The sequence below is a fragment of the Pristiophorus japonicus genome, chromosome 20 (assembly GCF_044704955.1).
Source record: "Pristiophorus japonicus isolate sPriJap1 chromosome 20, sPriJap1.hap1, whole genome shotgun sequence".
NCBI lineage: Eukaryota > Metazoa > Chordata > Chondrichthyes > Pristiophoridae > Pristiophorus > Pristiophorus japonicus.
The window spans coordinates 58,974,280-58,998,674 of NC_091996.1; the positions used below are offsets into that span (position 1 = coordinate 58,974,280).

General features: G+C 43.4%; 1 protein-coding gene across 3 annotated transcripts in view; it reads right to left on the minus strand.

The window, feature by feature from the left end:
- abca2 (ATP-binding cassette, sub-family A (ABC1), member 2) overlaps nucleotides 1-24,395 on the minus strand; it is a 592,651-nt gene that overhangs the window by 18,295 nt on the left and 549,961 nt on the right. For 2 of the 3 annotated variants that reach the window (XM_070862856.1, XM_070862855.1), the window contains exons 41-48: nucleotides 22,293-22,471; nucleotides 21,970-22,111; nucleotides 18,665-18,799; nucleotides 15,253-15,356; nucleotides 9,240-9,332; nucleotides 7,042-7,144; nucleotides 3,617-3,754; nucleotides 970-1,176 (exon numbers count right to left, since the gene is read on the minus strand). In XM_070862856.1, coding sequence (XP_070718957.1) covers nucleotides 970-1,176; nucleotides 3,617-3,754; nucleotides 7,042-7,144; nucleotides 9,240-9,332; nucleotides 15,253-15,356; nucleotides 18,665-18,799; nucleotides 21,970-22,111; nucleotides 22,293-22,471 — 1,101 coding nt within the window. Of the gene's footprint in view, nucleotides 1-969; nucleotides 1,177-2,509; nucleotides 2,903-3,616; nucleotides 3,755-7,041; nucleotides 7,145-9,239; nucleotides 9,333-15,252; nucleotides 15,357-18,664; nucleotides 18,800-21,969; nucleotides 22,112-22,292; nucleotides 22,472-24,395 lie in introns of those variants that run through there. The other variant, XM_070862857.1, reaches the window with a different exon arrangement.

A 24,395-nucleotide genomic window follows, 5' to 3' on the forward strand; every position in this document is an offset into this window, starting at 1 on the left:
GGTGACAGGCATGTGTCCTGGCAACCTCATATTTGCTTTTGATAATTGCAATTTGAGAGAGTGATTTCAAGCTGATATCTTACTGTCAATCTTTGAAAGGCGCCAGTGTTTCATTTAAATCTTTCACTGCCGCAAGCAGCAGCCAAATATCTTTTGGGCAATTTAGCTCTGACAAGCTACAAAAAGCGACTTTGTTTTCACAGACAACTTGGAACAAGGAGATGATATTACAAGAATTTGCCCACAGGCTGCCATGACACAGATTTCAAAATAAAACAAGATATTTCCAAGATTATAAAAATCTCCACAGTCTCATGGCAATCAACAAATAGCTGAAACTGGAACCAGCGTCGAAAAGTAGATATTTCTACTCCTGTTTGGGGCTAATGGTTGGTGGGGTGGGCGGTTAACTTATATATGGGTCATATCCTCCCTTGGCCTTCCCTCCTAGTCAAGTAGTTTTCCTAAAGATGGTGGAAACACCAGCTCCACCAGACCAGTGCATGTCCATCAGCTGTACCAGACCAGTGCATGTCCATCAGCTGTACCAGACCAGTGCATGTTCACCAGACCAGTGTACCAGACCAGTGCATGTTCACCAGACCAGTGCACGTCCATCAGTTGTATCAGATCAGTGTACCAGACCAGTGCATGTTCACCAGACCAGTGCATGTCCATCAGCTGTACCAGACCAGTGTACCAGACCAGTGCATGTCCATCAGCTGTATCAGACCAGTGTACCAGACCAGTGCATGTCCATCAGCTGTATCAGATCAGTGTACCAGACCAGTGCATGTCCATCAGTTGTACCAGACCAGTGTACCAGACCAGTGCATGTTCACCAGACCAGTGCACGTCCATCAGCTCCACCAGCCAACTCAATGAGAGGGCTTGATGACGTGAAGCTTTGGAGTGTATGGGCCTAGTAATACGTTGGGTCCTTTAATCGCACCTCCATGCAGTACTTACACGCTCTTCCTCAAAGCTGATTAGACCATCATCGTCACTCTCTAACTCCTCAGGCTCATCAACGGTCAGAGCCTGCAGTTCTGTCGTAGTGCCCCTTGGCCGTAGTAGGCTGAGAATGCGCTTGACCGGTGACTGCACACTCCCAGTGCTGACTGTTTCCTGCTGCTCCAGGTTGTCGCTCTGCTTCTTCGCAAAATTTACAAATACCTGCAACAATTGACAAAGTAGAAAAAGTTCTCAACAATAACTGCAACTTGCATTTATACAGCGCCTATAACATAGTAAAACATCCCAAGGCGCTTCACAGGAGCGTTATCAGTCGAAATGTGACACCAAGCCAAAGCAGGAGACATTTAGGACAGGTGACCCAACACTAGGTCAAAGAGCTAGGTTTTAAGGAGGAGAGGGGCAGAGAGGTTTAGAAAAGGAATTCAAGAGCTTGTAATCAGCTATCTGAACTAACTTAAGATGAACTTCAAACATAGATGCCTTGTTTACATGAGCACTTCAGTTACATATTGCAAGCTTTTCGGTTGAAGACTTCAGGGAATTTTCCAAATAAAGACTTTGGCAGGGCAAGAAACAGCACACGAGTCTTTGAATTTTGGGATCAGTGTTTGAATCAAGTTCAGGCCAATAGGATGGATGCCTTCTCTTGCTGTTGACTCAGAAATGAGCTTGAGCATGGTCAAACCAAATCCAAGTGGGTGTCAGCCCTGAGGACAAAATTGATCACGATTTGGTAGTGTCACTTGGAGGGTTCACATGGCACATTTGGTGCGGCAAATAGAGACTGCCACACTGGGTTGGAAACTTGACTGTGTTGTATCTTGTCTGGGAGTCATTGATGCTAACAATGCGTGCCTGCCATTTTGTGCTCAGCAACAGCAGAAAAATCAGTGATAGAAATGCAACATTTTTCTAGTTCTGGCATCCAGCTCAGGCTGCTCAGAGAAAAAGCCCCTTCAGTCTTCCCGGGCAATGTGCATCAATACCATGTACAGAAATCCAGGGCAAATTTTATTTTTCTACAACAGCCAAGCGATCTTTATTCCCAATGGGCACAATTTTATTTTGCCACGGATCTGTCAACAGGAGGAACTGGGTTGCGAACTTGTACAAAAGTTTTTCACTTAAGACCCTTAAAACCTGAAAGACTTTCATCCCATCAATTTGGACTGCCAAGAATCTTTATCTTGCAGTCCAGATTATTCATCGAGTTCAAATGGTTTTACACAATGGAATATTTATAATTGGTATTTCCATGCCCCCACCCCACCCCCCCCCCGCCAAATCCAGGGTTCAACTATTTTAGGCAACTAATCTCACCTCAAACTTCAGCAGACTGAAGTCTACCACACCAGTGGGTGCAGCCACTGTATCCGTTTATATCAAAGCTGAAGCTGTATTGTGGACAAGGCTGAGCCTGTCTGATCTGAAGTCAATAGACAGTTGGCCAGAAATACCCAATGATTGAGACCTTGCTTTCTGCAGAATTTTATACCAAATTCTATTGAAGCACAAAGCAGCAACAAAGTCTGATTTATGTTTTCACTTACTGTTTTTAACTTCCTGTTTTTTTGGACTGAGAAAACAAGTTTAGTTGTTCTGGCAAATTGAAAAAAATGAACAACCAGCGGTAGAAGTGTATTGGACATTACAGCACAAGTGACAATGTTTAGAAGTGAATTATAAAGTCTCAATTCCATTAATAGTATAGTAGAAGAAGCTCCTCCGGCGATACTGACTGGATAACCCATTTGCAATGTGGCACTTATCTCAATTGGTAGCACTCTTGCCTCTGGGTCAGAAGGCTCCACACCAGAGCTTGAGCTCATAATCAATGTCAGCAGTCCAGCTCAGAACTAAGGTGGGGCTACATTGCTCGAATTGCCGTCCTTTGGGTGAGATATTAAATCAAGGCCCTACCTGCCTGTTCAGATAGAAAGATGTGGCATTATTTGAGTTCCTCCTCGTGTCTTGGCAAAGGTTCCTTTCTCAATCATTAAGAAAAACAAATCGATGAATTGGCCATTTATGGAACGTTGCCCATATATCCCAAAAGTGGTTAATTCTATTTAATAACATAAGGTGCTATATAAATGAAAGTCTTTGTCTGTCTTATTACCACGACTATTTCTCCATATAGATAAAACGAAGTGATAAATCATGGATAGAGGACATTGTACGATGTTAGAAATTGCAAGAGTAGCTGATTTGTCACCTGAACCATAAGAATGGAGAACCAACGATAATCCTGTGTTGCCCGTCTGTGTGATACATTTTCTGCAAGCATCATTTTAAAAAGACTGGATTGTTACATTTTACATGTTGTATGGTAATCTCAGAATGTGCGGTTAATGGTGTGGATGCTTATTGGATTATTTTGCAGGATGAATTTTAAAAGGAACACACCACCCTCCACTGCTCATGGTGGCAAGATTCATATTGTACCTGTGGCACTGGGCAAAGATGACCCACAAAAGATATAAATGATGTCCTGAACATTTTCATGACGTTTGAATGGTGAGCATCACCCACTCATTTGCGAGCATGTTAAATATGTTACACGTTACGAATCGATCCTTGCCAGAGATCCAGCAATCATCGTTACTCTTGTTTGGCACGTGCTCCAGGATTTACTCACATTGTCCAGTGTGGTTTGACTGACAGAGTAATCTTCAATTCCCAACACATCAACTACTTGTTCCATCTTACTGAAAACCTGGGCCAGCGAGATGTTTTCTGACTTCAACTGGTACTGTACTTTGGTATGGTGTCTCTCCTAGAACAAAACAAGTCTGCATCAGAATTGAAATGAGTCCACTACTGTGATAGCAATTTTACAAAACTGAGCCCCACTGTGGCATTGGACCAACCAGAACAAAACAGAACAAATAAACCGGTTCAGTGTCAGCATTAGATCACAGTCATTGTAAATGATTTGTTTCACTCGGCAAGATAAGTTTTAAGTGCAACTGAGAGGCAATACACCACATCACATTTACATTTTATCCTCCATGTATTCCTGCTCTAAATTCCAATTGATAACTCTAATTGCGAGGCCCCGTCTGCCCTCTCAGGTAAACGTAAAAGATCCCAAGACAGGGGAGGTTCTTCCCAGTGCCCTGGCCAATATTCATCCCTCAACCGACATCACTAATACAGATTATCTGCCCATTATCACATTGCTGTTTTGTGGGAGCTTTGTGTGTGCAAATTGGCTGCCGTGTTCCCTATGCTACAACAGTGTCTAGAGTTAGGGTTAGGGTTAAAAAGTATTTTGTTGGCTGTGAAGCACTTTGGGACATCCTGAGGTCATGAAAGGTGCTATATAAATGCAAGTGTTTCTTTCTTTATTGCTCCCAGTAGGGATGGTCGTTGACTACTCTGTTTCTCCCTTGTGTTGAGCTGAGGGCACGGTATTGTGGAGATTTTTCCATAACTATCAAATAATGCAAAATTCAATTCAATAATAAATTACTGATAACAGCATACAAATTTGAGGCTCTATGTTTTCATGCAAAGAGGATGCGGGGGTTTACTATATCTGTGAATATATATTGCATTTATATAGTGCCTTTTAATGTAGTAAAACATCCCAAGGCATTGTACAGGAGCGTTATCAAGCAAAATTTGGCACCACGCCACATAAGGAGATATTAGATGACCAAATGCTTGGTCAAAGAAGTAGGTTTTAAGGAGTATCTTAAAGGAGAGAGAAGTAGAGAGGTGGAGAGGTTTAGGGAGGGAATTTCAGAATTCATGGCCTCGAGAGCTGAAGGCACGGATGTCAATGGTGGGGCAATTAATATTGGGGATGCACAACAGGCCAGAATTAGAGGAGTGCAGATTTCATGTCGGGCTGCAGGAGATTACAGAGATAGGGAGGGAGGCCATGGAGCTATTTGAAAACAAGGATGAGAATTAGAATATCAAGACATTGCTGGATCAAGAACCGATGTAGGTCAGCGAGCACAGGGGTGATGGGTGAACGGGATTTGGCATGAGTTAGGACACGGGCAGCAGAGGTTTGGATGAGCTCGATTTTATGTAGGAAAGCAAAATACTGCGGATGCTCGAAATCTAAAATAAAAACAGAAAATGCTGGAAACACACAGCAGGTGAGGCAGCATCTGAGGAGAGGCAAAACATCCCAATGGTCCCACAAGCAGTCCGCAGAAAGTCCAATGATGTTTAGACTGAAAGAGAAAAAAATCACACAAAAATCCACAGTAATTGGTGTTCAACTTTCACAGTCTTCAGGCTTAAAAGCTCTAGATGAAGCTGGCAACAGGTACACCTTAGATTTCCTGTGCCAATTTACTCCTAGTGCATTGTGAGCGTAAATACAGGAGATTTGGGACTGCAGCATCACTGACCCTCATTTAACTATTGCTCAGTGGTAACACTCTCACCTCTAATTCAGAAGATCATTGTTTTAAGTCCCTCTCCAGAGACTTGAGCACATGATCTAAGTTGACACTTCAGCGCAATACTGAGTGTGTACTGCAGTGTTGGAGATGCTGTTTTCATATGAGATTTTCCTCAGGCGGCCAAAGGCTGCGTTGGTGCACTGGAGGCGGTATTGAATCTCGTCGGTGATGTCTGCCTTTGCTGATAATAGGCTCCCAAGGTGTGGAAAGTGGTCCACGTTTTCCAGGGCAGCGCCATGGATCTTGATGATTGGAGGCCTCAAATCTGGCACCAAGCTCATGGTCTACAGGGCAGTAGTGTATGGCTCAGAGACGTGGACCATATACAGTAGACACCTCAAATCACTGGAGAAATACCACCAACGATGTCGCCGCAAGATCCTGCAAATCCCCTGGGAGGATAGACGCACCAACGTCAGTGTTCTCGATCAGGCCAATATCACCAGCATCAAAGCACTGACCACACTCGACCAGCTCCATTGGGCGGGCCACATTATTTGCATGCCTGACACAAGACTCCCAAAGCAAGCGCTGTACTCAGAACTCCTACACGGCAAGCGAGCCCCAGGTGGGCAGAGGAAACGTTTCAAGGACACCTTCAAAGCCTCCTTGATAAAAGGCAACATCCCCACCGACACCTGGGAGTCCCTGGCCAAAGACCTCCCTAAGTGGAGGAAGCGCATCCGGGAGGGTGCTGAGCACCTCGAGTCTTGTCGCCAAGAGCATGCAGAAAACAGGCACAGGCAGAGGAAGGAGCGTGCGGCAAACCAGACTCCCCACCCACTCTTTCCTTCAACCACTGTCTGTCCCACCTGTGACAGAGACTGTAATTCCTGTATTGGACTGTTCAGTCACCTAAGAACTCACTTTTAGAGTGGAAGCAAGTCTTCCTCGATTTCGAGGGGACTGCCTATGATGATGATGATGATATGTTAAGCCCTCTCAGATGGACACAAAAGACCTCATAGCACTACTCAAAGAGAATGTCCACACCAACATTTATCCTTCAATGTCACTAAAAAAAAAAAACAGGTTATCTGGTCATTGATCTCATTGCTGTTTGTAGGACCTGTCTGTGCGCAAATTGGTTGCAGCATTTTCTCACATCACACTTTAGACGTACTTGGTTGTCTGTGAATCAAATTGCGATCGCAAATTTGGATGTATTGTTCTTGGGAAGCACAGAAACAACTTCCACCCCAATTCACTGACAAGGAAACAAAGCAACCTGATCTTGGGCCCCCGAAATACGAAAATTGGGGTGGAATTTTGGGCCCTAATCAATACAAGTCACAAACAACTTGATGTCTGTTGATAGCAACGATTTAAACTTGTACTACAAACTTTGGAAAAATTAGAATTGACAAGTAGCCTATGCAAATAGTGTGAAAGAAACTAACGAGATGGTAATGCAATACTTTCCTGGGTGTGACAGACAAAAGAACTGAGGGATTCTTCTGGATTGAATATCTTTACACAGTGAGATTGGGAAGGACCGCAGGACCCATGCACCTCTTGTATGGCTCCAGTCCTTTAAAGGGAGAGTGTCGGTGTTTCCTGCTGTCAGCATAACTACTTGTCCATTTATGTATGGAGAGTCTGCAAACAAGAAGATGCTCTTTAGCTGAATTTATACCTTTAAAACTGCTTCGGGGAAATTTCTGTTGAAAAAGCGGACAACTTCTTTCACGTACAGGCTCGACTTTGTGCGGACAGTGATCATGTAGCCATCGCCAAACCTAGGAAAGAAGCAAAACGGAAGAGGCGATCAGTCTGCACAAGTGAAACAAAGGCACAGAATCCATTTTAAAATCACATGATCGTCCCTTTGAGTTTGCAGTGTTGTCTGTCATACACTTCAGAAGAAATTGTGCATTTGTTGAGAATTTGTACTACCAGCCTTAAATGGGGCCCAAAGGCTCAATTCCTAGTCATTCAACAACTTCTTTACCATCTCCTCCCAACCCCTCACCCTCTCCAAGTTGATGTCTATCACAGGGCCCACTTCCAGCTCCTTCAATCCCCTTTCCAATTAGCTACCCCTCCTAGCCCCCATTATTACTGGTTGCCCTTTGTGCAAAACTGTTCCACTGCTTTCCAAAACTAGTATTACTTCCCTTCGCAAAAAGCTCACCTTCAATCCATTCATCCTCTCCAACTGAAGGAGGAAATTTTTGACTCGTCTCCAAGTTATTGACAGTCAGGCAATCTGACAGCATAGAGGTCATGGGGTTAAGAGATGTGAGGAAGACTTGAAGCTGGGTTTCATCAGCATAAATATGGAAATTAACCTTGTGGCAGTGGATGATGTCACAAACGGGCAGCATATCAATGGAGGTGAAGAAGGGGACAAGGATGGATCCTTGGGGGACTCTGGAGGTGACTGCACGAGGGTGGGAACTAAGCAATTGACAAAGATGTGCTTGATTGCGTTGGGATGCATTGGAGTGGAACTATCTGAGACCAGTCCCAATGGGGAGGACTGGCGCAATCAATGCTTGCAGAGTAAGGTTGGATAATGTACACTGAACAGCTCAAAGCCATGATTGTTTTTCCTCCTTGCCCCCAGCTTCAGGCTGAACCTCGCCCAAGAAGCTGTGGTATCGTCTTCAAACCACAGCTGAGCCTCAAACCTTACATTCCATCAATCAGTAGGAAGCACTTATTTTCACCTCCACAACCTCGTCCGCTTCTTACCCAGTTCAGCCCCCCTATCGCCACTTTTGTTACCTTTCCACCTTTTCAATCATCCATCCACAATAAACTCAAGCTTGTTCAAAACTCGACTGCTGGGATCCTGCCCTGCACTAAGTTCCACCCACCCATCATCTTCGTTCTCGCTGATTTAGTGATCACCGCACCGCCCCTACCCCCCACCGCCCCCCGTACTGAATTTAAAATCCTAATCCTCAAATCCTTCCGTAGCCTTACCCCATATTTTTTACTGCAAACATGCTCAATCATTATGTCCCCTCTAGTTTTCCAAGTATCTTCGCACAGTTCTTCTGTGCATTGCCCCCTCTAATGCCACCATTGATGGCAGAGCCTTCAGCCCATTACTCAGTAACTCTGCCACCCCTCTACTTTTAGAAACCCTCTCAAAACTTATCAAAGCTAATATTTTGGTCACCTCTCCCAACTCTCTTTATTCTTTTTATTATTTTTATTCTTCCCCCTCCATAAAGCACTTTAGACTGTTCATCCTGTTCTTGAAAAGCGAGTGTTATGCAGTTGTCTGTGACTCAAAGGTAACACTGCCATGACTAACTTCTGGGAAGACCCAGTTTTGATGGGCCCTCCTTGCCGCTGGTCTAAATGAGTCCTGGCAGTTCTTACATTTGTTTGTAACTTACAGACCTGTGCTTTGAGAACCCAGTGACAATGGGGGAAGTATAAAACATCTAGTAAGAACTTCACTAAATGTTCTCAGGGAATGGCAAACTTACTCAGGGTTTTTGCTCTGATCATCACCTGGTTTTCCAACCTCTGTCATACACGGCATGCCAGAGTGCATGCCAGTGGTGTCAGAGTGTGCATCAGAGTGCATGGTTACAGTAGTGTCAGTGTGGGTGCCAGTCATGCCAGAGTGCGTGCCAGTCGAGTCAGAGTGCGTGCCAGTCACGCCAGAGTGGGTGCCAGTGGTATTATGATGGTCAATGGGTAAAGAAAACAGAACATTTTATTCACATTCTCTTGGCTCAAAAAGACTTTGTATCCAAGGAAAGTAACAAAGATCACTGAATGAAACCATGATTAACTGATTGCTCTGATTAGCTGGTTTAGTGATGAATGTGTGATTAGGTTGGGTTGGGTAGAGCAGGAATGTCACGTTACCGGTTTTTCAGGTGCTGGATGCTGCCAAGACACTTGAAGCGTCCGTTTACCATGATGGCAAGTCTCGTGCACAGCGCCTCGCACTCCTCCATGCTGCAGAGATGAAAAGAAGCAGGTTAGAAGCAGCATGTTCCTCACCACTCACACACCTCACTAACTCCCAAAGCACAGACAAACAATGGCAAAAAGATGTTTTCTCTTCTGCTCAGCTTGGCTTTTCAAATTATTTAGCAACTATAGTGAAAATGTCACACCCAATACTTGTGCCCTGTGTCCTTTTGGTAAATGGTGGGGAGGGGGCGGGGGGAGGTTTTATATTCTTTAATGTTGGGAAAGCCACAATGCTGCAGAATGTTATAGTTCTACTTTCAGCACCCGATATCATCATCAAACACTTTCTGGTCAGGTACAGAATAGTTTCAATGCAGAGAAAAAGCTGCATTATCAGATAATGCACACTAGATTACCACTCACCCAGTTCTGAGCCAGGTGTGACAGTATTTTGAGCAAGCTGTCCAAATATTTATCGATTTGGAACTAGATATCTAAAGCCTGTTTTTTTTTTAAACAGACAAAAGGCATGTTTTCTCTCCTGCTTCCTCCTGTTGCTATGGATACATTAGGCATTGTATTTTCAATGAATTTTCATCAGTCAAATAAACCTCAGAATCCAAGTCATGATGCTGCCCCCATATGCATCTCTTGTCCCAGTTTTGCACTTGATGGAATTTTACAACCCTAACGGCACAGCAACCTTGAACTTCAGAACAGCACCTGCTAATGCCCCTGTTTTGTCCATCTTTCTGGGTTCTATGAATGAGACTGTCAGTTTAATGCCAAATTATTTTTTATTTAGTTATTTGCCATTGAAATGTGCCTACTCCCAAGTGGATTCAGTTCAGCTTGTGCCTTTACAGAGAGAAAATGTTCAGTTAATCAGACTTGACTAGATTCAAGATACTCTGGTCCCAGAGTAACATGATGGTGATTGAGCTCACTTCACTTCTCAGTGTACACTGTATATTAATGTTAAAAGATAGTGTTAGTTAACAGGTCCTGTGAGACACGAGAGCAGTGGTATGGCATTGTTGACACATTTGCATGAAGTTCCTGTCTGTTATTTTAACAAAGGGTGTGTGGGGTGGGGTTATCCACTTAAATACAAATTAGGTGTCAGCCATGGTTTAGTGGGTAGCACTCCCACCTCTGAGACAGAGGGTTGTGGGTTGAAGTCCCACTAAATAGACCCGAGCACAAAATCTAGGCTGACACTCCAGTGCCATACTGAGGGAATGCTGCACTGTTAGAGGGGCCGCATTTCGGATGAGACGTAAAAGATCCAATGGCATTATCTTGAAGACGAGCAAGAGAGTTCTTACTGGTGTCCTAGCCAATATTTATCCTTCAACCAACATCATTAAAACAGATGATCTGGTCATTATCACATTGCTGTTTGTGGGACCTTACTGTGCGCAAATTGGCTGCTGCATTTCCTACATTACAACAGTAACTACACTCCAAAAGTACTTCATTGGCTGCAAAGTGCTTTGGGACGTCCAGAGATCATGAAAGGTGCTACATTAATGCAAATCTTTCTTTCTTTTAAAAGGGATTAATGCCTCTGTTAAATTAATTAACAAAGAAATTCACATGAATGTATTGAGATGTTTGTTATTAATATCACACAGCACAATGTCACCCCACAGAACAATGTGCCCAGTATCATTTATATGTTACAAAACAAACTGCAATTGACTAGGTGTTTCAGCTAAATAAAACAGGTACACATTTAGCTCAGTTGAACTTTATGATTGGGGTTGCTCCTGGTAGTTTCGCAGACCGAATCTTCCCAAAAGACTGAGAATTCCAACTATAGCCCAAGGGAGAAGCAGAGTTGCGGCAACATTCTTAACTGAAGACAACTATGTGGCTGACAGGTTTAATTAAGACATTCTGAATATCCCAATGTTTCAATGACGTATCTAAAGGTCAATGCTTGCTCCAAATCAATAGGGGCCTTTTAACTAACAGCTCCTTTGCTGCCCTCATGAACCCCTCGCTGGGTTTTTTTGGAACAGTTTTAGTGTCAGCATTGTCACTTGGATTGTGCCCAAGATGGTGTGGGCACTGATCAGCCCCTCCTCCTATGCAGTAAAACGTTTGGCATGAAGATTACTTCATTGCAGCTGAAAATACATTCCTACTGTTTTTTCCATCTGATAAATTATATTCAAAGGGATGGTGCAATGCACAGTACTTATTGCAGTCACAACAGCAGCTGCCAGTGCTACAATAGTTCCCAATACACACGTCTCCCTTCAGTGTTCAATAAACATCTAAATGTCTGTCATTTGTGATTAGATAATGAACTCTTTCAGTAGCCATTTATGATGCTGAAGTACATTTTGACAGGCTCTAACCTAAGCTCATTTTGAAATGTCATGGTTTTTGTAAAACAACCGGATAAATATTTGATTATAAATGTGATTGAAGGTTCTAGGCAAAACCACTGAATTATAGGTGTGATGGTAAAAATGAAAACGAATCCCAGAACACAAATTGATTCCCAAATCATCAGTGAAATTCTCCGACTTTGAATCGAAACAGAATATGACCTGTTGAGTCAGTATAAACCAGTCTCCCTGGCTACAGTGACAGACTGAAAAGATCCAAAAAAAAAATGATCAAATACTCGGTGGAATAAGATTTTCCCTCTGCGATCGGGGCCATGAAAGTGCCAATGGTGGAAGCATCTGGCCAGGTCTGAGCAATGGAAGTGCAGCTGTGGTCAGATAAGGTGAAGGTTTAACTCAACTGTTTTTGGGGTTAGGCAGAAATCCTGGAAAACTTTCCCTTCGGTGACGGAAGAGAGCTCGTAACAGGGCAGATTATATATGGCCTTATGGAAAGACAGGCTTGGTGAGCATTTTCTGATTCGTGTTCTCTCACATCTTCAAACTTTCCTCCCGCCCCACCAGCCCCGCCTTCACTATTGATTGGTGACAATACATAGTTAAGTTCCATCTGCTTATTGTGCATTTAATTTGTCGAATGTCATTCAACAGTGACTGGGTCACTTCCAGTATGATTGATATCTGTCGGCGCCACTGTCCGTGTTGTTTTGATTAATTCAGTTTGCTGAAACGGAATGCAACTTTGTTGTATTGAAAGAAGATAAAAGAACATGCAAAAAATATCCAGATGCTATACACAGCCTCCATTCAGAACTAGCACCTTCACATACTTTCTTTGCAGGAGTCATCCCCTTGAATTTTTAATTTATTCTTTGCTCTCTCACTCCAATGTGTACTCCATCCTTCACTGCCAAAAGGGTCCATTGCTCCCAAGCTTGATCATTGGTTCTTGTTTTTAAAAAAAAAAAGGCAGGCCACAGCATTTTCTGTTTTTATTTCAGATTCCAGCATCCGCAGTATTTTGCTTTTGAATATAAAATGTGTTTGCATCATAAACCTTTCATGCACTGCCGGGAGAAGTCAACTGATGGGTTATGAAGGACCACATCCCAATTTCAACAATTTTTTCACAAGCAAAGTCCGTTTGCAGACAAGTTAAATCATACACTGCATGTGTTATCAACAAATCTGCACGGCAACGCCTTCGCACTGAGCGAAGGCCATTGTTTCCCCCTTCCGCAGTGCATTATGGGATTTGCAGTCCATGTGAAAACTGTAGCACTGCCTGCATTATGGGAAGGATGCCACTTGGGACTTGTGCCCTCTAAAGTGTTTCAGGGAATTCCTGGCTCATAAAACACAAAAGTCTGTTTCACTTGAAGCTCTGACAAGCTCATCACTCAATTGGCCATCCTTTGCGGAATGCACCAAAGGATGAAGCATTCTCTTCTCTTGGGAACATAAAGCAATGCTGCAAGCTGAATTTCTCTGCAGATCGCTACAGCTGACAGAGGGCTTGTTGATGAGTAAACCATTAAAATATGTCAGTTAAATAAAGTTGACTTGCATAACAGTAACTGAGTGCCTGGTGAGCTGCAGCAAAGAAAATTGCTGATCGGTGATATTACAGCAATTTCGGAGCAGGTTTAAATATCTAAAAAACAAATTCAAATGTCTGGAATGCTCCTAACAAGAATAACCATGTTATTAAAACCCGTACATTTCCTAAAAAGAACAAATTAATTTTAGGATATCTGCCATTTCAAAATATTACTCAAAAGTTGCCTCAGATACAATACATTCTTTGGACTTGGGTTTGCATTTGAAAGGCATTTGAGGACAGCAGTCATTGTATATCAGAAATACCCTGTAATTACCTCATTCTATGAAACAAAAACTTATAAAAATGTTTCAGTTTACCTGATGGACACAGTCATTTAAACAAATGTTCCTGGTGGGTGTGCCAATTTCCTTTTGATCAAGGGGAAAGGCAAAGATTCAACCCTTCAACACCCAGATACCGTACAAGACTAAAAATAATATGCACATTTTACAATCAATTCATCAACGCTCGCTGACAACTCTTTTAGATAGGAATGCCAGAGTTCAAGTTCTTTCCGGTCCAGTGATCTGCAACTGAGCCATTTTGTAACTATTGACTGAAGAATATGGCTTTAACATCTTATAGGTACTGGTCACTTGATACTCTTCATAATCTCTGACCTGTAACTTGCTTGCTCACTGTTCTTTTCATCCAATTGTAAAAGTTAGTAACATTAGACCATTAAAAAAATAATCCCAGCATCTCTAGTCTCTCTCCTTACAACAGAGAAGGTTAATTGGAGATTTCATAGAGGTGTTAAAAAGAGAGTACATAGAACATAAGAAATAGGAGCAGGAGTAGGCCATATGGCCCCTCGAGCCTGCTCCGCCATTTAATACGATTATGGCTGATCCGATCATGGACTCAGGTCCACTTCCCTGCCTGCTCTCCATAACTGCTTATTCACTTATCATTTAAGAAACTGTCTATTTCTGCCTTAAATTTATTCAATGTCCCAGCCTCTACAGCTCTCTGTGGCAACGAATTTCACAGATCTACAACCCTCAGAGAAGAAATTTCTTCTCATCTCAGTTTTAAATGGGCAGCTCCTTATTCGAAGATCATGCCCTCTAGTTCTAGTCTCCCCTATCAGTGGAAACATCCTCTCTGCATCTACCGTCAAGCCCCCTCATAATCCTATATGCTTCGATAAGATCACTTCTCATTCTTCTGAATTCCAATGAGTAGACGTCCAACCTACTCAACCTTTCCTCATAGGTCAATCCCCTCATCTCCGGAATCAACCGAGTGAAGCTTCTCTGAACTGCCTCCAAAGCAAGTATATCCTTTCATAAATATGGTAACCAAAACTGTACACAGTATTCCAGATGTGGCCTCACCAATACCCTGTACAACTGTAGCAAGACTTCCCTGCTTTTATACTTCATCCCCTTTGCAATAAAGGCCAAGATACCATTGGCCTTCCTGATCACTTGCTGTACCTGCATACTATCCTTTTGTGTTTCATGCACAAGTACCCCCAGGCTCCACTGTACTGCAGCACTTTGCAATCTTTCTCCATTTAAATAATAACTTGCTCTTTGATTTTTTTTCTGCCAAAGTGCATGACCTCACACTTTCCAACATTATACTCCATCTGCCAAATTTTTGCCCACTCACTTAGCCTGTCTGTGTCATTTTGCAGATTTTGTGTGTCCTCCTCACTCATTGCTTTTCCTCCCATCTTTGTATCGTCAGCAAACTTGGCTACATTACAATCGGTCCCTTTCTCCAAGTCGTTAATATAGATTGTAAATAATTGGGGTCCCAGCACTGATCCCTGCGGCACCCCACTGGTTACTGATTGCCAACCCGAGAATGAACCATTTATCCCTACTCTCTGTTTTTTGTTCATTAGCCAATCCTCTATCCATGCTAATATATTACCCCCAACCCCGTGAACTTTTATCTTGTGCAGTAGATAGGGAGAAACTGTTTCCACTGACAGGAAGGTCAGTAACTAGTGGCAACTTTGAATCTGGGCTAAAAGACTCACCTGTGCGATGTCAGCACCACAGAGCGCCCAGTCTTGATGATGTCGAGAATCAGGTTCCACAAAAATCTGCGTGCCTTGGGATCCATCCCTGTCGTCGGTTCATCCTGAATCAGAACCAAAGCAGTAATTTGCAAGATTTATCCATCAAACACCCCGAAGATGTAGAGAATCAGGTTCCAGAAAACGCTGCGTGCCGAAGTATTCTAGGCGCACAGCATAAGATACATTTACCAGAAACCAAATATATTGGCCCAAAATATCAAAAACATTGACCCAATATGGTGTGGTAACAATGTTTGGTGGGGAGCGAGGAGGGGTGATTTTCATATCCATCAAGGGAAGATGTCAGTACTAGGGAATGGAATGTTCTTTCATTTCCCTCACCAATCATCCTTATGGCCCTCTACGAGCAACGGTGTTGGGTCGTTCCAAACAGTGGAGAGAACTTGCTGTTGCGTGATTTACCCCTATTACATACTGGGTCGAACATATTCAAACGCATCTCACTTTGCACCGATAAAAACTTGGGAGAGAGGAGTCTGAGCTGGATTTAAACCAGGTCTCGCACAAGACAGGGCATTCTGCTTGCCCGCTCTTAACACCTGGGCCCCAACTAAGCAGAACATTCCCAACTAATTGCCAAAGATAGTAGAAAACCATTTTTGAAATAATGTCCATTTGTCTTCCTTATATTACATTGGCAAATCAAAGTGCAAGTAAACAGGGACACTCTGAAAGCCTCCCTGAAAAAGTGCAACATCCCCACTGACACCTGGGAGTTCCTGGCCAAAGACTGCCCTAAGTTGAGGAAGTGCATCCGGGAGGGCGCCGAGCACCTCGAGTCTCATCGCCGAGTGCATGCAGTAATCAAGCGCAGGCAGCGGAAAGAGCGTGTGGCAAACCAGTCCCACCCACCCTTTCCGTCAACGACTATCTGTCCCACCTGTGACAGGGACTGTATGTCTCATATTGGACTGTTCAGCCACCTAATGACTCATTTTTAAAGAGTGGAAGCAAGTCTTCTTCGATTCCAAGGGACTGCCTATGATGACGATGATGATGAGATTCTACAGGTCAGAAATAATGGGCCAGAAATTGTAGTCGGAGGCTTCAGACCTGACAAACTTCTACGAATCTACCTGGTGGTCCTGGAGGTTCAGAGACTTATGGTCCTGGGCATCTATGTGAAGGCCTGCGTAGAGGCCCATGGATCCCAGGAACTTGAGCGCTTTGTATGCGGCCCTGGGATCACGTGGACCAGCCCAACCAATCCAAGTGTATACAGAATCATCATAAGTATGAATGGGAATTCCCCCAAAACACACAAGCACTTAAAATATATATTTTTTAAATCACATATTTAAAATTAATCACACAGAAATTTAATTAATTATTCAAAACAAAAATGTAATTTTTTGAAAAATAAATTAATCTATTTTAAAGGGTATATAAATAAACTTACCTTATTTAATAGGATTTTAAATGTCTAAATTATTGAAAAAAATCTTTTTCTGTCCTTTAAAAGTCTTACACTGATAAACGCAGGCCTTACGCCTGCTTTTATCAGTCGAAAGAATTTCAAGTGCATTCGCTGGGCAGGGGTTGGGCAAATAGCCTAACTCTCCACCCGCGGAGGCCCTTTACCTTTGGATGCGTGTGATCAGTCAAGAGGAGTCTTGACAGATCAAAAGTTCCAGGTTTAGGCGCATGCGCTTCGCATACCTAAACCCGGAACTTGCGGGGCCCCTTCGAGTGCATGCGCACCTCGTACGCACCCACGGGGGCCGCAAATTCAGGGCCTATAAGTAGTCACGGGGAAGAGTCTACGTTATTTTATCTACAAATACTAATTAATATTGAAGAAGCTTGGAAGACATCTTTGTGAGTCTGGAATTGATGTCACGACTTTCTTCTGAAGGAAATATACAGTGGTAATATTAGGCTGTGCTGAGAGAACAACCAAGGAGAATGAGCAGATTATGTGAAACATTGCAGTTAAACAGTATACGATGCTTTGTACAGCGAAAGCTGTGTAGCTCCTGACATGAGAAACACTTAAAAGACAAGTTTTTGCACAGCTGGGAGGGACATATGTGCAATCCGTGCAGGATTTGGACTTCCCAACAATTCATTACAATTTAGACCCGTAACAGACAGTGCAAATGATTCAGAAGGTTTTTGCCCATCATTGAGATGCACATGCATATAATTAGTGTAACATTGAAACCATGGAGTAAAATGAGCTTTCTCTTTTTTTTTTTCCCTTTGAAGAAAAATCATGCGAGCATTAAATGTTCATTCACAAGGGAAAAGCTTTGCTAACAGAGAATGAAAATTGGTATTTTAGAATAATGAAACTGGAACTTTTGATTACGAGCAATGGTGTTCAGAGGTGAGGAAGACCACGGTTATTACAAAGTTAAATGAGACATCTCTACATTATTGATTACAAATCTCATATGGACTGTTACGCCAGTGAATGTTTATAAAGGGAATCCATGGTGTGATGAGGGGGTCGACATTTGTGCAGTTTGTTTAAAATGTGGTGAGGAATCCAAGTTATTTATGTGCTGACGAATTACTGATCATGGAGGAGTGGACAGTAAGCACAACGTATCATGCCTCCTCTAGTGAAATTCATAATCAACAGGAACTTGTATTTAGGTAGTGTCCTTCAACGTAATAAAACGTCCCAAGGTGCTTCACAGGAGTGTTATAAGACAAAAAAAAATTGACACCAAGCCAGTAAGAAGAAAGTATGGTGGGTGACCAAAAGCTCGGTCAAAGAGGTACGTTTTAAGGAGCGTCTTAAAGGAGGAAAGCGCGTAGAGAGGTGGTGAGGTTTAGGCAGGGAATTTCGGAGCTTGAGGCCCAGGCAGCTTAGGGCCAAGACAGCATATTCTTATGTTGTTTGTCTTAAAAGAAATATATAAGGCAGTTATGTAAGCATACAGAGGCGTATTTTGCATATGAATACCCAAGGAGAAATCCACTGCTGGAGCTTAACTGCAGTATTCTTTCAAAGGAGTTTCAGCCAAAGGGGAGTAGGATGAATGCAGTAAGTAGGTGCGGCTGTTTTACAATCTGCCTAATGACACTGTAGCTTGTGTTTGTACCTAGGGCTCTGTGCAATCTCTAGCTCTTGCAATGAGATAAGCAGAGTGCTATTTCAGCATTAAGACAACTACTTAGGTGACCTTAGAACTCACAGCAGACAAACTGGGGCATGACTCTTGTATTCTACACTTGATGCCATGGTGAATGTGCTTTGCTATTCCCAAAAATGGACGCAAAGAACCTTTTAGGACAACATCACTTAGAAGCCAACAAAACACTGATCTTGTTGGAATAATTTTGTGATCTGAGCACAATTTACGTAACTGTGGCAGCAAAAGCTATTTGTGATTCTTACCAGGAAAATTAAAGAAGGATAGCCGATCAGAGCAATGGCAGTAGACAGCTTCCGTTTGTTGCCACCACTGTACGTTCCCGCGGGCTTGTCCGCGTATTTTGTGAGTTCCAGTTTATCAAGTGCCCAGTTTATAACCTAGAGTAATGGAGTTGAGAAGGTAAAAAAGATCTTGTAAGTTTGAGGAGGAAAAATAAATTCTGTCCACTGATTTTTAAAACCAATCTCAGTGACAAGCGCTCCCAGGACAGGTATACATGTTAAGTAAACTTCACTCAACTCTACTGAACAGCAAGAGCATCTCATAACGCACGCTGTCTAAAATGTTCATTCCATTTTCCACAGCAGCCATCTTGATCCTTCTGGGTGAGATTGCCAAATTCATTGCCTCACTCCAGTCAGTTGAGTGTGGTGGACACATGATCACCCAAAGTTTTCTCACAGAGAACCTTTGTAGCCAGTAGACAGAGGGCACATTCATGCCCAGAGGGGGGAAAAAAGCCAGTTACTTACTCACTCACTCCACTGCAGCACCCAGTCACATGACACTTTTCTGTGGATGGACTGGGAAATAGGATCAAGGTGCAAGTGGCTAGGAATGTGTAAGCAGTCACCGTGCCTACCTACAAAATGATAACCCTGGTGAGAGTCTAAAGATTGTTCTTTGTGTAACATGGAAAATCGTGGGAGCGAACTGAAATGATTTCACTGGTGTGTTCAGGTACTATCGTGTCCCATATGTCCCCATTATTTGCCCTGTAGGTTCTATGGAGCTGCTGAGGCAGATTTACTTCCTTTTGTGCTCCATGCATTCGACGTACAATTTCACCCTCGCTGAAAATGACATTAACTGTTGTCCTTTAATACCAGGAAATAATACTACATGAAGATATCCTCTTGTGGTTTTAAGGGACAAAATCATAAAACTCTTTACTTCTCATGTTCAGAAGACAGAACCCACCAGAGTTTTTCTCTTGCAGATAAGAATATCATCTGCATCCCTCCATTAGATTACTCTCCATTGATAGTACAAGAAAATTGAAATTTCCTGTTGTGTAGTGAAAAAATAGTTTGATCAGCAGAAACTTTTCTACATCTCAGAGAAGTTGAGGCAAATACCATAGATGCATTTAATGGGAAGCCAGATAAGCACATGTAGGAGAAAGGAATAAGAACATAAGAATTAGGAGCAGGAGGAGGCCATTTGGCCCCTCGATCCAGCTACACCATTCAGTGAGATCATGGCTGATCTTCTACCTCACCTCCACTTTCCTGCACTATTCCCATATCTGTTGATTCCCTTAATATCCAAAAATCTAGCGATCTCTGTCTTGAATATTCTCAACAACTGAGTTTCCAGAGTCGTCTGGGGTAGAGAATTCCAAAGATTCACCACCCTCTGAATGAAAAAAATCTCAACTCAGTCCTAAAAGGCCGACCCATTATTGAGTCTCTGACATCTGGTGCTAGATTCCCCAGCCAGGGGAAACATCCTCCCTGCATCTACCCTGTCAAGCCCTGTAAAAATGTTGTATGTTTTACGAATACTAATTTCATTCAGTTCCTCATTCTCGCTAGACCCTTGGTTCTCCACTATCTCCATCAAGTTTTTAGTGTTTTCTTCCGTGAAGACAGAAACAAAGTAGTTGGTTAATTTCTCTACCATTTTCTTATTCCCCATCATAATTTATCCTGTCTCAGCCTGTAAGGGACCCACATTTACTCTCGCTAATCTTTTCCTTTTTACATGCCCATAAAAGCTTTTACAGTTTGTTTTTATGTCTCTCGCTAGTTTACTCTCGTATTCTACTTTCCCTTTCTTTATCAATTTCTTGGTCCTCTTTTGCTGAATTCTAAAATCCTCAGGCTTACTACTCCTTTTGGCAATATTATAAGCCTCTTCCTTTGATCTAATACTATTTTTTAACTTCTCGTTAGCCACAGTCGGACCACTTTTCCTGCCAGAATAGAAGGTTATGCTGACAGGGTGAGATGAATAGGGGTGGGAGGAGGCTCGTGTGGAGCATGAACATGACATAGACCAGGTGGGTTGAATAACCTGTTCCTGCACTGTAAATTCATGTAATAAATACCCGATACAGTAAAAATTGCGCTACCATTCCATTGGTGCAAATTCACACCAAATTTACAATGCGTTTCTGCCTGTTTCCCATAGACCTTCGAAGGAGGGCAGTAATAAACTTAAGTGGTAAGTTTTAGTAATGCAGCGGGGCTGGAAATTCCTCATACTTCACTGTGTGTACATGACTTTGCTAATGGCATATCTGCAATGCCCGAGGAAAATCCCAACCATAAATTTGTCAGACACGGCCACTAAAGGAAGAGGAAAGTTTTGGGGGCAGTTTTCCTTTGCTCCAAGTACTTCCCGGTGTCTATGTAGAGGAATTTCTATTTTAGAAAATACACCCTGATGTTTAATTTAAAAAATATATTCTTGCCCCAATGAGGAGAGTTGTCCCTTTGCCTTCAGGACACTCCAATGACATCACGAACAGCTGCTCTCTTTATTGGAGCGGGGATCTTGATTTTAGATCCACTTGAGAATCCATTTTAAAAGATATTGGGGAAATACTTTGCACTCAACAAATTCTGTTTGACTTCCCAGTCCCTTTGAACAATAATACAATGATCTAAGAGTATTCTTGGCGCATTATGTTGAGTAGGTCATTAACCCTACTGAATTGGAACACAATTAAAGCAACAAATACTCGTGTGGGGCATAAATGCTGGCATAGACTTGTTGGGCCAAATGGCCTGCTTCTGTGCTATAAATTCGATGTAATTTTATGTAATACTGATGCAGCGTCGAGAATCCGCAGTTCCGGAATCTGGAATGTTCCAGAATCTGGGACGATCGGTGGCAGGGTCGTCCGGAATCCAGGAAATGTTCCGGAATCCGGACCCTGCTAACCTCAGGGCCCCGTTGCTGCCCGACCTCGGGCCTTGCCTCGCCATTGCTCGCCTCACTGCTGCTGCCCTTACCTCGGGGCCTCCTCGCCGGCCCGCCCGAACACCACCTCGGCGGGGCCCCACCCGATGCTAACAGCTCCTCAGCGGGGCCGGCTGGCCCGAACAGCTCCCTGGCGGGGGGCCCCCCTTTCTGACGTTCCGAATTACGGAAATACCCGAAGCTGGGCTCGGGCGTTTCCGGATTCGTGACGTCAGAAAGCAAATCGAAAGTCCGGGAAAAGCCTGGAATCCAGAATGGCCTCAGTCCTGAGGGTTCCGGATTTGAGGCGCTGCGTCTGTACTGATTTGTGATTTGCGACCCTCCTCCCAACTCTTACCCTCTCTTCGTCTTTCCAGGGGACTCCGCGTAGCCTCGTGTAGAGCTCCATGTGCTCCCGGGCGGTGAGCTCATCGAAAAGTGCATCAAACTGTGGACAGTACCCAATACTCTGCTGCACCTTCAGCAAGTCCTTGAGAATACTGAAACAGACAACGAAAAGGAAGACGAGTGTCATTCAGTGCTACCTTGGAGAACTGTGGGGAATACTGAACATTCTCCTGACGTTAAGGCCCGAATTAACGATTGAGAAATGATTCAAGCTCAAGGCATCACTAAGTGTTTTTCCTTTCCTCACAATAATGAGCAACTTCCGTCATTTACCTGTTTCCATTAACAAAGGCCTCTCCGCCAGTCGTACTCTCGTCCCCCGTCAGCATCTTGAATGTTGTGGTCTTCCCTGCCCCGTTCACTCCCAGTAACCCGAAGCACTCCCCAGGGCGCACACTGGCACACAAGCGATCCACTGCCAGGATACGGCCCATCCTCCGAGACTTGTACACCTGTCGATGCCGTGGATACAAAGAGTGTCAATTCTGAACAGAACTGAGCTCAGCTCTTTGGATTTTATGATTGATTGGTGATCGAACACAGCCACATAACCACGCTGAGTATTAACCGGGAATTTCTATACCAATAGGAATCTTATCAGAAGTGATTTATTTTAGTTTCCTGTATGCACGTTTTGTGTATGAATCCAATATTTTGGAAGACAAAGCACATTGCATTTTAACACCAGGTACCATAAGAAACACTGCCCAGCATAACTTCTTATCTCAACTGTGTCATGGAATTATCGATGCTGCACAGGAGGTGGTCATTCGGCCCACCAAACCTGCGTCGGCTCTTTGATAAAGCTGTCCAATTAGTCCCACTCCCCTGCTCTTCCCCCCAAATGTTCTCCCTTTAAGTTTTTATCCAATTACATGTTGAAAGTTACTACCCTTTCAGGCAGTGCATTTCAGATCAGAACAACTCGCTGTGAAATTTTTTTCTGCATGACCCCCTCTTTTGCCAATTACCTTAAATCTGTGTCCTCTGGTTACCGACCCTTCAACTACTGGAAACAGTTTCTCCTTACTCTATCAAACCCCTTCATGATTTTGAACACCTTAATCAAATCTCCCCTTAACCTTCTCTGCTCTAAGGAGAATCAGGAACATTTCCACACACGTTATTTTCTTTTTATTTAAGTAATAGTCCATGGGCTGGATTTCTTTGGCCCACATCTGAAACACTTTGCATTTCCCGACGTTGAATTTCATTTGCTACCTCTCTGCCCAATTCCCAGGTACAGGTTGGACGTCCCCGGAGCACCATCCCTCGTCCGGCATGATTCCGGCGGCCAGTGGCACATGCACAGAAAGCGGCCGACCTCCACCCTGACACTTCAGACCTGCCTGGGGCACCGACCTCCTCCCCCCACCCTCCCCAAACTCGGGCCGCTGACCTCCCGAATGATCTGGCAAAATCCCTTATTCGGCACAGGTCAGGTCCCGAGGATGCCGGATAAGGGAGGTTCAACCTGTATACTCAAATCGACACGTACAATTTAGCCACATCTAGTCATGCTGTTTAATTAATCAGGAATGAAATGCAGTGTTTCCACATTTGGTTCTCGGGACTATCAATCGCACTCAGATTAAGAGAAACTGGTAAATGCAATTACATCAGTTCACACTGTTCTAGTTATGCATGGACTCGAGTTGTTCTTGTTGGCTTGTGTGAACTCACCGTGTGGCCAAATTTGGAGTTGGCTCATTTGGGTGTTTTAAGTCACTGAATGATGTGGTGTGCTGGTACAGGATTGTTTATCCACTTTCTAACTACCAATAGCTAAAGAATTCAAAAGGGAACATGTGCCCACTTCCAATGAAAATTGGTTCATTCTCATAAACTGAAAGTTAGATTGGAGCTGAAATCTTCAGTTGTTGTATTAGGAAAATGCAGAGCTACAAGAAAGACCCTTGTAAGTTATGAATATCAGCTATGAATTACAAGGTCTTCCTCATGGGCGGAATAACTGCCATCATTCAATTTCTTATTGGTTAGTGTCTGAAGAACGTATAACCATGTTGGGCTAGAATCGGGTAACAGGTCAAGTGACTAGGGCTCCCGTTGACATCCACTGCTGATGTCAACCACAAGTATTGGGCAGGTGAGCCAATAATGGCTGGGGCATCTGCTAGCTCTGGGGCGCTCAGGAAACTAAATTCACTCGCTTCAGCTAATAAAAAGTGTCAGCCTTGGCTCAGTGGGCAGCACTCGAGCCCGAGTCAGAAAGTTGTGGGTTCAAGTCCCACTCCAGAGACTTGAGCGTAAAATCCAGGCTGACTCTTCAGTGCAGTATTGAGGGAGGGCTGCATTGTCGGAGGTGCAGTCTGTGGATGAGATGTTAAAGGGAGGCCCCATCTGCCCTTTCATGTG